This window comes from Grammomys surdaster, unplaced genomic scaffold, assembly GCF_004785775.1.
Source record: "Grammomys surdaster isolate TR1022 unplaced genomic scaffold, NIH_TR_1.0 324, whole genome shotgun sequence".
Taxonomy (NCBI): Eukaryota; Metazoa; Chordata; class Mammalia; order Rodentia; family Muridae; genus Grammomys; species Grammomys surdaster.
The window spans coordinates 478,439-493,670 of record NW_021604743.1 but is presented as its reverse complement, the minus strand read 5'-3'; the positions used below and the strand labels follow the sequence as shown (position 1 = coordinate 493,670).

At 50.1% G+C, this 15,232-nt stretch overlaps 1 protein-coding gene across 1 annotated transcript in view; it reads left to right on the top strand.

Moving 5' to 3' along the window:
* The first annotated feature begins 11,047 nt into the window (after nt 1–11,047).
* Nucleotides 11,048–15,232, top strand: part of Dnmt3a (DNA methyltransferase 3 alpha) — a 75,873-nt gene continuing 71,688 nt past the window's right edge. The window contains exons 1-2 of the mRNA XM_028778081.1: nt 11,048–11,115; nt 11,188–11,428. Of these exons, the coding sequence (XP_028633914.1) occupies nt 11,366–11,428 (63 nt within the window). The 5' untranslated portion in view covers nt 11,048–11,115; nt 11,188–11,365. The remainder of the gene's footprint in view (nt 11,116–11,187; nt 11,429–15,232) is intronic.

Genomic DNA, 15,232 nt, shown 5'->3' with positions numbered 1-15,232 from the left:
GACACTTCTGAAAGTGGGAGCAAATGGGATGATGATGTCATCTCACCAAAAGTGGAAGCAAGACCTCCCCCTGTCCCTTCTACCCGGCCGCAGCCTTGTGACCCAGAGACGCTCTGGTAGGAGGGGGAAAACCCTGGTGTGCCACGCAACTTTCTGCTTCGACCACATTGGTGAATGGTGGGTGATGCGGGTGGATAAGCCCATCACCCATAGGCGTCACTTCTACCTCCTTCCCAGCTCAAATAGGAAACTCAGCCATTCGTGCGTTAGGCAGGAGCTGAGGTCTCTCAAGGCTCCTGGCGGGGGCACGGGGCCTATGCTGACCCTGCTCTGCTGGGTGCTGCCCTGTTTCCAGGGCTGTGGCGTGTGCTGGACCTGGATCCATGGCTCTTTATTGGGATGTCAGAGCTATGATCCTTAGGATCGTCCCTTCTGTCTTTAAAGATATGGATGACATGTTTAAGGAGAATGTGCTTCTTAGATTTGTTATAAGGACTGAATGCAGCAGCTACCACGTCCTCAAAGCACAGTGGCAGGCGCTCAGTAAAGAGTTGAATGAATAAATGAACTCCTCCTTTGGGCAAATCACTACATTAGAAGGCTGTGGTTAAGCCCTCGGTGGTGGTGGTGGTGGTGGCGCATGCCTTTAACTCCAGCACTCGGGAGGCAGAGGCGGCCAGATCTCTGTGAGTTTGAGGTCAGCCCAATTTACAGAGCAAGTTCCAGGACAGCCAGTGCCACGCAGAGAAAAGCCACTCAAATTGAGCCAGGAAAGTGAGACAGGTGAAAATTTTCTGACTTGTTTATGCCCAAAATGAACATAACTGTAAAAGTCGTGAGCTACTTACGAGAGATTGTGGTGGGCAGGACGACCTTTGAACCTTGCTCCCCATGCTAATTATAATCTTGGGCAGTTTGGGAACCTCGCTTTCCTCATCTGGAGAATGGGGATGAAAATAGTACTCTCTCTAGATGGAGGCTGGGGTGTGAGGATGAACGAAATGTTGACATCATAAAGCTCTCTTCACCAGCGTGGCATGGTGTGGCATGGCATAGGAACACACAGCTTCTGGTTGAGTGACGTCCACTTGTGACACTCCAGGGATTTAGAGAGAGGAGAGAAATCTGTGGGTGGATGAGTCAGACTCTAATAATTGTGAAGATTTATCGACGTTTTCTCAGTGCCAGGCACTCTAGGAAGCATTTTTAATTCATTACTTTTTCAGCCTCTCCATGGTTCTGTGAGGCAAGTCTTCTTACCCTCTCTGTTTTACAGCTGAGGAACCTGAAGCTCAGTTTTGTATCAGGCCAACATGATTCAAAGAACAAAAGGTGGAGGTCTGAACCAGCCTGGCTCCCTGGAGGACTTCCCAGAGCTTGATACTAGCTCCTGAGTCAGGCTGTCGGCCTCCTCAGACTCGCTCACACAGTACCGGAGGTTCCCTCAGATCAGGTGGGCCAGTGCCCTGCACTGACAACTGTCATCTTTGATTCCTTCTCGTCATCCCTTGGCTCTTTGTCTTGGCTCTACTTGTCCCGTGTGACCCGAGACAGTGGCTGGCAGCTCCTGACTCACCTTCGGTTCCTTTCATCCTTCTGTAGCATCAGTTTTTAAAAAAAAGTCCCAGGTAAGGCCTCTGATTGGCTCTGTCAGATCACATGTTCACGGTGCACCAGGGTGGGTACTGGGGCAAGAATGTAAGCATAGTCAACACCTTCAGAAGACTGGAGGTGGGGAGGAGGGGCTGCTGGGCTCTGACTTTGGCCCTGTTTGGATGGAACAGGGATGGAGGCCTGTGGGCGCTGACGGGTTTATTTTGGTTCAGAGTGATACACGGACCCTAGCTGAAGTGGGCACAAGGGAAGAGCAGAGACCTGAGGCGTCAGTTCTGAGGTGTTGAGGAGGTGGAGCCTGGAGAAGAAGGTGGAGAAGGTACAAACTTGAGGCCCCAGCAGGAGGCGGGAGGAGGGGGGCTGTGGCTGGGATGTGTTCAGCATTGACACCCCTAGTTTGGAAGTAGTAAGAAGAGGTGCTGTCATGGCTGGACCGGGAAATGCATTGGGAGGACTGGATACTCCATGAGGGACAGACAGGGTCCACACTGGGAGGAAAGGAGCTGTCGATGGAACTGTGTGGGTGCAAAGATCTGGGCTTGTTTGTTCTCTGGGACTTGATTTCACAGAAGAACAGAGGGGGAAGAGTGGCTGCAGCTCCTCCTGTTTCTAGAGGAGAGACAGGGGCCGCACACCACCAGTGACCACAGTGGAGTGGTCTTTTCCCCAGTGCTGGTCCCTCCCTGTAAAACTGTGCCTTTCCTAACCATCAGAGGGTCTAGGAAGCAGGAGCATCTAAAGACAGTGCAGTGCTTGCCGATTGCTCTGCAGCCTCAGAGGCTGCCGCTTCTAGTCCTCTCAAATGTTTCCTCCAGAGATCTCATCTGATATTCCTTCAGCCCCTACTTCTGCGCATAACACTTCTATGATCCCTCTATACAGACATTTTAATTGATTTCCTTTTTAATAGATTTTTTTTGAAAAATCTTTATGTCTTATTTGTGTGTGTGTGTCTGTCTGTCTGTCTGTCTGTCTCTGTGCATGTGTGCACTTACATATACCACGACACATGTATAGAGGTCAGAGGACATCTTGCAGGAGTCAGTTCTCTCCCTCCACTATGGTATTAAACTCAGGTCATCAGGCTTGGCAGCAAGCACCCTTATCCACTGAGTCATCCTGCCCACCTCTGATTAGTAGATTCTCTTTAAGCCTATAGGCCCATTCCACTCCCCAGCCATCCTAAATAGTTTTTGTGGTAGGCTTACTAGTGACAACACCCTTCTGATATTCATTCAAAAGTATCTCTTATGCTTCTGTTCACATATGTAGATATCCGCATCTAACAGGCATAATAAAAAAAAAAGCCATGTTCTCCAGAGAGTGGTGGCACACCCCTTTAATCTCAGCACTAGGGAAACAGAGACAGACAGATCTTTGTGAGCTTGAGGCCAGCCTGGTCTACAGAGCAAGTTCTAGGACAGCCAAGACTACACAGAAAAACCTTGTCTCAAAAAAATGAAAAAATGAAAAATAAAAAGGCTATGTTCTCATTTCCTGAACCTCTGCATATGTCACCTCACATGAACAAAGGGACTCTGCATATGTCACCTCACATGAACAAAGGGACTTGGCAGAAGTGACTAAATGAAGACCTTGAAGTGGGGCGATTATTCTGGGATTTCTGAATCCATTATTGTAACCACAGGGTCCTTGGAAATGAGAGGTGAAGGTAGGAGCAGGGTAACAGGGAAGGGGTGAGGGCAGGGAACGGGTGAGAGAGACACTGATAACCATTGCTAGCTTTGGAGATGGAAGGGGCTATGAGCCAAGGAAAGGAGTCAGCCTCTAGACGCCTGGACAAGTGGGAAAGAGGATTCTCCCTAGCTCTCTGACCTGACCTTAGGAAAACTGCCATGACTTCTAATGTACAGAGAGCCCCGGTAAGAAATCTGTTCTTTATGAACAGAAATCTGTTCTTTATGAATTTTGTGTTACAGAAAACATCTGTGGGGCTGGTGAGATGGCTCAGTGGTTAAGAGCACTGACTGCACTTCCAGAGGTCACGAGTTCAAATCCCAGCAACCACATGGTGGCTCACAACCATCTGTAATGATATCTGATGCCCTCTTGTGGGGTGTCTGAAGACAGCTACAGTGTACTTACATATAATAAATAAATAAAAATTTTAAAAAAAAGAAAACATCTGTGCAGTGTGTGTGTGTGTGTGTGTGTGTATAAGCACCTTTGTTAAATAAACATAATTACATTATTATGTCAATGTAACTGTTATTCACAGCTGAGCCTAAGTAGTTTCCTTTTCTTTTTTTCCCTGTAGTTAGTAGTTGCCTCGTGTTTTTTTTAAAACTGGTCTTCTTTGTGCCTGTTGCTAATTCCTTCTGTAACAGTGGGTTGAAAATGCTTCTGTCCACATTTTGAGGTCTTTACTCTCTTGCCCTGGGGTCCACTATTCTCTAGGCATATGACCGTGGTTGCTGACATTCGTGATGTAGCTCAGTGGTCACCCTTGGAACACTATCTATTGGCTGTAACTGTTTTTCTGCCTTCCTCTTGCTCGGTTCATCCCTGTGGTTGTCTTCCAGGACAGGTGACTGAGTTTGCAAATATAGTCAGTGCCTGAATTCTGATTGTAGAGTAGGTCTAGAAAGATGTCCCACCACTGGTCTGGTTGAGTGGCGGATGCACAGAGATGGTGGTGCCTGGCAGGCCTGTATCTTGAGTCACCTGTCAGGTGGTTACTGCACAGTCTCTCTTCAGCTTCACAGCAAAGAGTCCTTCCCCTCTTCTCACGTGCTGGTTCACCTGTATTGTAGGCTCTTCCTCCAGCTTCCTCTGATTACAGTGTGAGACCATGTGTGGCTGAAAGTATCTTTATTCTGTTCTCACACTTAAGTGATGAAATGGCAGGATAAAGAACTCTACCAGAAGAGGTCAGATTTATTTCTTTTCCTCACCCCGACCCCACTCAGTATCTAACTGTGTAGCCTTAACTAGCCTGAAACTTGCTATATAGACCAAGATGGCCTTGAACTCAAGCAAGCCTCCTATCTCAGCCTCCCAAGAAGCTGGGATCACGGTTATGCACAATCATGTCCATATTTTTTTCTTTGTAACAACCACTTCTATTAAATGATGAATAGTAACTGGGCAGTGATGGCGCTCGCCTTTAATCCCAGCACTGGGGAGGCAGAGGTAGGTGGATCTCTGAGTTGAGGCCAGCCTAGTCTATAGGTCCCAGGAAAGCTAAGGCTACCCAAAGAGAAACTTTTGTCTTAAAAAAACAAAACAATGAGGCAAATATTCTTGGGGCAAATTGTCAGATATTTTGGCATGTGCATGCATGTATCTGTGCATTCATGTGTAACATTGTTTGACCCATTTGACCAGCAAACTTCTGGTGGTTCTCCTGTCTCTTCTTCTGTCTTCTGGGACAGAGGTGTGCTGGGATTACAGACATGTGTGCTACTACCTCTGCCTGGCTTTTGCATGGATTCCTGGAATCTGAAGTCCTTGTCGTGCCTATGTGGCAAGCACCTCACCTGCAAAGCCACCTCTCCTGCTTACATTGTGGAGTTTCAGTACATCTGTGTAATGGGCCAATCAGGTCAGGGCATTGGCATAGCCATCACCTCAAACACTGACCAAACACCAAGAATTTGGGGGGGGGGGGGCTGGGTGGTGGTTAGGAACAGTTAAACCCTTATCAGCTATTTTGAAATTTACAAATAGTTGGTGTTGGCATTTGTTGCTCTCCTGTACCACAGAACATTGAAAGTTCTTCCTTCATGGAGCTGGAGAAATGGCTTTGTAGGCAGGGATGCTTGTTGCTCTTGCAGAGGGCCTGGATTCGGTTCCTGACACCCATGGGTGCCATGGGATCATTTCTTAGAGATACAACACCTTCCTTCTGGCTTCTGAGGGCACCCATACACATGTGGATACATAGTTACATTCATGTAAATTAAAAACAACTTTTAAAAAAAGTTATTACTTTATCCAGTGGTGGTGGTGCATGCCTTTAATCCCAGCACTCTGGTGGGAGGCAGAGGTGGGCAGCCTGGTCTACAGAGTGAGTTCAAGGACAGCTGGAGCTACACAGAGAAACCCTTTCTTAGGAAAAAAAATTTTTTTTTTTACTTGTATCCAGGTGAACCCCTGTCCCCATTAACCATGTCTTCTCCATCCTTTCACCCCTTTCTCCCCCCTCACCCCGTACCTGCTAGTCTGTACCTTATTTCTGTGAGACCCACATGTAAAAAGCTTTCTCCTCCTCCCTCTTCCTCCCTGAGGCAGGGTCTCACTATGTAGCCCTGGCAGGTTTGGAACTTGCTATGTAGATCAGTCTTTAAACTCATAGAGATCCCCTTGTCTCTGCCTTCCAAGTGCCAGGATTAAAGGCGTGCATCACCTTGTCTGGCCAGATTTTTACATGCAGATGGTGCCATGAGGTATTCGTCCTTCCATACCTGGCTTATTTCTTAATCTAATGTGCTCCCAGTGCCTGCACGTTGCTGCAGATGAGTTTTATTGTTTTGTAACTGAACAATACTCAGTTGGGCATTCGTCCCATCCTCCCTTTACTTGGTCATCTGTTGGTGGGTGCCTAAGTTGAGCCCTACCGCACACAGCACCTCAGGAAATACAGGAATGCAGATAGATGTCTTTGACATGAGTCTTCTCTTGGGTTCCTATAGGTATGGTGGTGGGCTGGTGGGCTCCTGGATCATATGCTAAATCATTTTATTTTCAGTTGGCCACTGAGTTTTGTTTCTACTACTACAATGTTTGTATTTGTAGAAGTTCCTTTTTAGGGGTTGGGGATTTAGCTCAGTGGTAGAGCGCTTGCCTAGCAAGCACAAGGCCCTGGGTTCGGTCCTCAGCTCTGAAAAAAAAAAAAAAAAAAAAAAGAAGTTCCTTTTTAAAAAAGATGCATTTATTTTTAACAATGTGTATGTGGCTGTGGCCATGGTGGTGTCTGTGTTTGTGAGTGTGGGTACCCAAGGAAGCCGGAGATGTCACATGCCCAGATGCTGCGGGTGGTTGTCATCCGGTTGACATGAGTTCTGGGAGCTAAACTCTGCCCTTTTCAAGAGCAGTCTGACCAAAAAAAAAAAAAGAAAAAAAAAAAAAGAAAGAAAGAAAAGAAAAGCTGGGCGGTGGTGGCGCACGTCTTTAATCCCAGCACTTGGGAGGCAGAGGCAGGCGGATTTCTGAGTTTGAGGCCAGCCTGGTCTACAGAGTGAGTTCCAGGACAGCCAGGACTAGGACTACACAGAGAAACCCTGTCTCGAAAAACAACAACAACAAAACAAACAAACAAACAAACAAAAAAGCAGTCTGCACTTTTTAACAGCTGTGCCATCCTTCCAGCCCCTGGAAGTGCTTTTCTGTTCTCTTCTTTTTCAGTAACATCACATTCTTGTTTTGTGGCTATAGAAACCATTGACATGTTTTGCTACAGTTGGTTTGGTTTTATTCTGGTCCCTATCTTACGAGTCAGAGGCTCTCCTAAAATATCTGTTGGCCCTTGGTTGACCTTTGATTAAGAGTTGCAGGAGGCAGAGGCAGGCAGAGCCCTGTGAATTCTAGGCCAGCTTAGTCTATGTAGCAAGCTCCAGACTAACCAGGGCTACATTAGTGAGATCCTTTCTTTGAAGGAAGGAAGGATAGAAAGAAGGAAGGAAGGAAGGGAGGAAGGGAGGGAGGGAGGGAGGGAGGAAAGAAGGAAGGAAGGAAGGAAGGAAGGAAGGAAGGAAGGAAGGAAGGAAAGAAGGAAGGAAGGAAGTAGGTAGGTAAAGAAGAAGAAAGGGCAGGGGAGTGGCTGGATATGATGATTCAGACCTGAAATCACCACTCAGGTGATAGAGACAGAAAAATCTCTAGTTTAAGGCCATCCTGGGCTACACAGAGAGTTTCAGACTAGCCTGAGCTCTATAATGAAATCCTGCCTCAAAAATAAAACAAACAAAAACCCAAAACAAACTACTGAGACCAACTAACCCAGAGAAGTTTATCGTAAGCTCTGGGCCCAAAGACTTGTCAACTTTCAGATCCTCACTGGTCATGAACAGGTGGTCTTGGTATTGATGTGATTCTTCTGCTTTTGCTCCAGAGAGCAGGATCTGGCTGCCACTGTTTTCCAGTCTAGAAGGGGCTAAGAACTCACATCAACATTTAAATGAACTTACTTCTGCTGGCTGGGATGTTACCTCTACCTGAACCATTTTGGCCTCCAGAGAATCTTGTTGCAGCTTCAGGGGACACAGGTGTCTTGGGATGGTTCTTGCTCCAGTCCCTCTGTTTTCACACGTGCATCCGCCTCAGTTTAGTCCCACAGGTGCCCGGTGCTATGGCAACAAGGATCTGTTAAGAACTACGCATTGAAAATCAGCTTTTACGTGCCTGTCTCTGATTTGACTGTTAAGTTGCTTTCCCAGTCTTGAAATTTTGTTGGTAATGTCTTTTCCCTTGTTAAGCCTGTTCTTGTCATTTCACATCTTAAAAGAAAAAGTCTGCTAGGTTGAAGGAGGTTGTAAGATGTGGAGTCGAGCTGGTACTGCAGTCCTCTCTAGGCATGGTGGCACATGCCTGTAATCCCAGCACTTGGGTGGGGGGAGGCAGGAGGATCAGGAATTCAAGTTCTCAGCTGCATAGCAAGTTTGAGGGCAGCCTGGGCTGTGTTAGACCCTCTCAGAAAAGAAAACTATAACAAAATGGGCTGTAGGGGTGGTTCCATTAGTGGGGCTCTTGGCATGTACAAGGCCTTGAGTTTCATCTCTACCACCACGGAAACCAAGCACATAGGAGATACTGGTCAACCCAAGCTTGTGGAAGGTGGAGGCAGGAGGATCATGAGTTCAAGGATAAGCATTTTTCCTCCTGAAGATCGTGTGTGTGTGTGTGTGTGTGTGTGTGTGTGTGTGTGTGTGTGTGTGCAGTGTCTGTGGAGGTCTAAAGAGGATGTCATCTCCTGGAGCTAGAGTTAAGGTTGTTTTGAGGCACCTGGTTTGGGTGTTGGGAACCAGAGTCCTCTGGAAGAGCATCAAACACTCTTAACCACTGAGCCATCTCTCCAGCCCAAGGATAAGCACTTTTATGCTGTTGTTATAAACATTATTCAGGGTCAGTATGGACATGAAGAATTATTGAGGAGATAAAAAAACTGCTGGTGGTGATGGTTGGCCTCATGGTGAGGATTTCTGTGGTGCAGCCTTGGCCTCAGTGAGAAGGATGCTGTCGGTGCTGTGGGCTGCAGGAGTCTGCTGCTAGCTTGGGACAGTGGGTCCCAGAGCCCACTGCTCCCTGTAGCCAGGTTAGCTTGAGAGAAAAGTGTGGCTCTCAAGTTTAGGTGGACAGTGCTATGTCCAGGCATGGGGCCTTGGCCACTAAGGAGGGCACTGGTCACACTCTGATGATTTCAGATAATGCTGAGGGCTTTTGAGGTCTCTGGAGAAACACAGAGGGACCTAGGTGTGACCCAGGACCACTGTTTTCTGTGCTGACCTTTCATGAAGCTCACGTGTCAGGGACATGGGTGGCCTGAGACATTTCCTTCCTTTCCCTTCTTTCCTGGGTGACTGCCCTTGTGGTTGGTGCTCTCTGTTCCTTCCGCCTTTCCTGACTACTCCCGCCCTTCCCCCTCTGGGGTCAGAGGCTCCTCCTCACCAAACTCCAGTACAGGTTCCCCTGTGTCTCTCTGGACTGTGGTGCAGAGTAATTCCCAGCTTGCTTTGTGCCTAGTCTGCCTCCATTGTGAGGTACTTGAAGATGCCCAATCTGTTGGCAGGTCTCCTGTTGCTTGTGAGGTTCCAATAGCCTGTCAGGTGGGAGCTGGATGACATCCTGGGGGTCCGCTAACCCTGTGATGACCTTATCTGCTAGCTCTGAGTCCAGCATTCTTTCCCACTGACTGAATCTTTGGGCTGACACCCACTTGTCAAGGTTTTGATGCGGGGTGATTGGAAACAACTATGGTCACAAAGGGGAAGCTGGGATTTGGGTGAGATCACTGGCCAATAGCAGGAGAGAAGCCTCTTGGAATACTGGGTCGGATCAGTTTTCCTCTCGGGCTGTGGGAAGCAGTTTCTGTGGGCTTGGGGATAAAGGGGATATAGCTTCCAAGAGCACTCAGCCCCTCAGAGTTCAGTCGTGAGATCTGGCTCACACCTCAGACATGTCCCAACTGTCTGAGCCTTAGCCTTAGCAGTAAACTAGGGAAGACCTTGGAGCTTTCCAAATGAGGTGTGGCGTTGTCATTGTGGGGAGCCACTCTCTTTGTTGCTGCCACCCTCTCAGGTATTTGGGCAGCCAGCCTTGAACCCAGTACCCAGACAAGCTTAATGTTGTTGGGAGTAAGGCACCTCCTTCCTGGAGCCTCTCTAGATAGAGTGAAGCCCTTAGGCATAGCCTCTCCAGGGCTTGGTTTTTAACTTCAAGTCCCTTTCTCCTGGCTCTGCAATGCCCCGCCCCCCCTCCAGCTTCCTCCCATCGCTGCCAGTACAGAGCCCAAACTGGGGCACCCACCTCCCAGGCTATCACATCCCTGGGGAAGGGACGCAGCCCATGGGAAACCCAAGCCTGGGCAGTCTCCCGTTCCTGGTTTTCCAGGGAGCCCTGGCAGAGGGGGCTGGGAAGAAAGGCCCAACAGGGAGGGGAGCTGGGAAGCAGAACAGGGAACTGGAAGGGGAAGGGTGTGGGTGGGCTCGGATCCAGCCTACCTCCTACTCTCCCACTATTGCCAATCCCCTCCCCGGCAGGCACACACTCAAGGCAGGGGCTTGGCGCTGTCTCTTGGGGTGGGGTGGGTGGGGGGCAGGAACCGTTGTGTGTCTCCCGGAGTGAAGGGGGTTGATTTGTGGCAGTAACACACCCACCCTGAGCTGTGGCCTGAGGCTCAGGCTTTGTTATTTCACTGGCTTGCGGCCCACACCTGGAGGAGGGAGGAAGAAAAGCCCCTGAAATACAGCTGTGTGCGTTTGGTAGCGCTCAAGCCCACCAGTTCTGACGGCATATGGGGCCACAAGAGGGGCTTGGAGAGGGCGGCTTGCAAGCCTGTTCAGTGCAGCTATGGCCTTGGGGCTCATCCCTTGGCATCCAGAGAGTACAGCAAACCCGGCGTCCCAGAACAGCTTGGGTTCGGGCCTCAGCGTTGTCAGTGGGGTGCCGGTCCCGGGCAGGCTGAGCAAAATGACATTCATTTCACTACATCCTGTGGCTGCTGCTGACTTCCTCCGCCACGCGAGGAGCAGTGTGGGGGTGGGGGGGGTCGGGTGAGGACAGATTAGAAGGAAAATGTAGCTGGTCTGGGGGCCTCTGGTGGTGGCTGGGGTTTCCCAGGGACTGGCTGGGGTGGGAGGGAGGGTTGCGGAAGTGGGAAGAAAAACTGAGGGGAGGAGCAGGCCTCTGGAAGTCCCAACAGTGGCATGCGTTACACCTTTGAGTTTCAGAAAGGGACTGTCATAGCCTCCAGGCTCGTAGAGGAGGTGGAGACTGCCTCCGTTTCTCACACTCTGGGGTGCTGTCAAGACTGGGAGAAGAGAGGTCAGAGGCCAGGCTGGTCCTGGGCTGGAGGATCTGTGCTGTGCCCTGCTGACCACCTTCTCTTCCCTACAGGCAGAGCCACCTGAAGACCAGCGCTGAGGCAGCAGTTTTCCGAGGGCTTAACATCAGGATCTATGTTTAAGTTTTAGCTCTTGCTTACAAAGACCACGATAATTCCTTCTCTGAAGCCCTCGAAGTCCCGAAGCGTCCTCGAAGCCCCAGCCTGCCTCCTACTGCCCAGCTGCCAGCAATGCCCTCCAGCGGCCCCGGGGACACCAGCAGCTCCTCTCTAGAGCGGGAGGATGAGCGAAAGGTGAGCAACCCTCTTGGTTCTTTAGTGGGCACTGTGGCTGGTGCCCAGGAAAGGAGAGGGGCCTGTCCCCACATAATGACAGCTTAAGAGTGCTGGCCTGCTGTTGTGATGGGTCATGGGTCACGTATACTGATTGTTCCTGCCAAACAGTTGCTGGGAAACAGAAGCTTAAATTCTAAGCTGAGGCAGGAACCTGAACCCAGGCACTCTGGTTGCAGGACGGTAGCTACATCCACTGTGGTCTCTGAGGGTCAACTTTGAGGATCAGTAGGCCCAAACTATAGGTGTGTGCAGCTTTGAGGGGTCAGCCTTGTAGGGAGGAGGTGTCCAAACACCTGCATTTCTTTTTGGATCTGCCCTATATTAGCTGTGAGACCTCAGGTATCATTGCACCTCTGTGTTGGAGCTGCCTGTTTCTCCCCTGTATTCAGTAGCTTTCTGGGGCACTGTAGACATGAGGTGATCAGCCCACACAGATATTCTAGCACATGGCTTTGTTCAGATGCTCAGGAGCAAGTGACATCGTCGACCTTTGGAGACAATGATGTCTCACCCACCCAGGCTCCAAGTGGGAGTCACTGGGTAACCTTTGATGTGACTCCAGGCCATGGAACCAGTGACTTCTGTGTTTTCAGAGTCCTGTGGGAGGTGGCCTCTTCACCCTACTGCTGAACTCCAGGTTGGGATTAAGTCAGTCAAAAGGGATTTCATCAGATGGATGGGAATCCCTGAAGGGGCCACAAAACATCACCTTGGAGCTGTGGCCACTAACTCCAACACTGGACTCTGTGTCCCCTCTGGTGGTCTGTCAACTCCACTGTCCTGCCTCTCTGTGGTCCCTGGGAGAGGTGTGTGAGGTCTGTTCTCCTGACAAGGGATGTCCATACAGACAAGAGCCAGCAGCTGGGAGCCCTCACCTTCATACCCAGTCCTTTCCTGCCTCGTTCAGCCTTAGAGTGTGTTTCTGTGTTTTCCGTGTCTTCCATCCATTATTCTGTATCCTGGTGGCAACCCTTGAAACAGCTGAGGTGCAACAGGTGTCCTGGTTTACAGAAGGGGATGCTGAGTTTTGTCAGTGGTGAGCCCAGATGGGGGTCTGCTTGCTTGCCTCCTGGATCTTACCCTACTGTAACCACCACAGTCCTGATGTAGACAAGGATCCCACCCCCAGTGCATACACATATGCACAGATGTGTGCATGAAAGGTCCAGGGGCCCAACCTACAACCCTGCACAGTCCTGTGTGTGTGCATGTGTAACTGACAAGCTGGGAATCGTTGTGTGTCCCTTGACAGGGGCCCTTGGAAGCTTTTAGTTCTGCCACTCCTCCCCTTTAGACTCGGTCTCAAACAGTCCAAACTGGTCTTAAATGCTCAATGTAGCAAAGGATGGCCTTAAAGTTCTGTGTTCTGTTCCTGCCCTCCACTTCCTGAGTTCAGGCCAGGCTTGTGCCACCCCAACTGGTTTATAGAGTGTTCAAACCCAGCCTAGTGTGCGCAAGGCAAACATTCTACTCATGGAGCTACAGCCCCCGCCCTCCAGCCTCTCCCTTGTGATCCCATGGGAAATGACTAGATAGTCTAAGTTCCCTGCAGGCCTTCTGAACTCAAAGAGTGCACAGTCCCTGGCTGTAATGGTGGCAATACTTACAGTCTCCTGAGTTCTGTGGTGGCAGTGGTGGTGTAGCTAGTTCCCTCCTTTCCTTGGGCCTGGCCTTGTTTCTCTGCTAGGCTGGGTGACCCTGAGTCTCCTCTGCTCTGGCTCCATGTTCTGATGGATGCTGATACATCTTCACGTACTCCAGACACCCCCACAGCTGGGACAGACTCCTGTTATTGGACTGTGAACCCCACCCTGCAGAACAGCAAGTCACGTGACCTCTGTATTGTGATAGTTCACTTTGACGCAGAGGAAGAAACACCTTACAAGAAGTCAGAAGACCTAGGCCCCAGTGCTGGGGCTGCCACTTATGGGAGAAGTGACTTCAGGCTTATGTTTGCTCAGCTGAAAAATGGGGATAGTAACTCTAGCCTCGCCTGTCTTACAGGGCGCCTGTGGAAGTCAGATGAGGTCACGGGCAGGGAAGTGCCCTGCAGACAGCAAAGTCTGGTCCAATTATGAGGGATTACTATTGCTATTATTATCTACCCCTAGTAACTGCTCTGGCTCTGGTGGCAACAAACACACACCCAGCACTAGATCCTGGGACTGATAGAGTGAGCATAGTCACATACTGGCAGGGGCCATTATATCAAAAGATGACAGCAGTCTGGATAGACAAAGGCTAGAGCCTGGCTAAGCCTCCTTTCAAACCATCTCCACCTACAACACATATGCTGGCTCACTTGGCTCCCATGGGCCAGCTCCAGCAGAGCCACCTGGTAAAGGCAGGTAGAGACACTGACAGTTGCCATAATGGTCCTTAAAAGCCAGCCTGGGACAGGGGCATTGTGTAGTTGTATATGGGGGACATGGACTTGCTCTACAGCCCAAGAGTCTACAGAGTTGACACAGACCTGGCACAATAGAGCCATCTGCTGAGCCTGAGGGAAGGGGCGAGGCCCTGCTGGCCCTTTTCATTCAGCAGCCCCACCTGCCTGTCTACTCTTCTACTTGTGGTCTCCGGATACCGTTTATGCCCGTCCTAGATTTTCAGGCCTTTGTTTTTGCCTTACCTCTCTTGCTAGCTACTTCCTTGATCCGTCCCCTCTCTGGGAAAGCCCTCGCTGTACTCTCTTGGGTTTCAGTTTGCAGACCAATCCTTCTCAACTGTGACTCCCAAATCAAGCATTTCAGCATCTCCTGCAAACATACGGGAGTTGCAAGGGGCTTCGCAAGGAGCTTCGCCGGACCTACGGAGTTGAGGGCTCTAGGGTTGGGACCCTGAGTGTCTGTCACTCACAGCCCAGGGGGTGGGGTCTCATCCCTCTTACGTGATCCGCCAGGGTCTGCAGTGGCATGAAGGAGGAGGAGGAATGCCATGGATGGGAGCCAAAGGCTTCACACCCCACCAGGGAGCCCAGGGCCAGGCAGATGGGGTGCGGAGTTGGGGTGACAGACAAAAGGGCTGTGCTTGTCTCTGAGAATATGCAGAGGGATTTGTGGCAGTGAGCTCTGCACCCTGCCATCCATGACCTGGGAGGGGCTGCTGCTTGGGGAAGCTGAGAGCAGAGGTGGGGGGGGGGAGGTAGTGGTGGGGTATCTCTGTGACTGGGGCTATCTCCATGAACTCCATGCTGCCCTTTTCTCTGGCTTCAGAAACTTTGTGGCCAAGATGCACTGAGCATTGTCTGCTTGCTAAGATGCTCTATATGAATTATTTTAATTCTTAGGATTGCCCCAAAAGGCACTGATATTTTCATGATTTTCTCTTATTAAGGACTGAATGGAAGCTTGGGGATGCTAAGTCACTGGTCTGCAGTCTCCCAGTTTGCTGTTCTGGGTCCTCCAAGGCGAAGAGGGTGGAGCGAGCAGTGGCTTCCATGTCTGCTGCTCTGCAGTGTTGCATGGGTTTCTCCTGCTGCGAGTTCAGGGGTGTTTATTTAGAATGAAAGTAGGGATCTGTGTAGCTCTTCACATGTGGATGTCGAAGGCACATCCAGAGAGAAGGAGAGGGAAAGGGAGAGGAGTGGCTTCCATGTCTGCTGCTCTGCAGTGTTGCATGGGTTTCTCCTGCTGCGAGTTCAGGGGTGTTTATTTAGAATGAAAGTAGGGATCTGTGTAGCTCTTCACATGTGGATGTCGAAGGCACATCCAGAGAGAAGGAGAGGGAAAGGGAGAGGGAGAGGGAGAGGGAGAGGGAGAG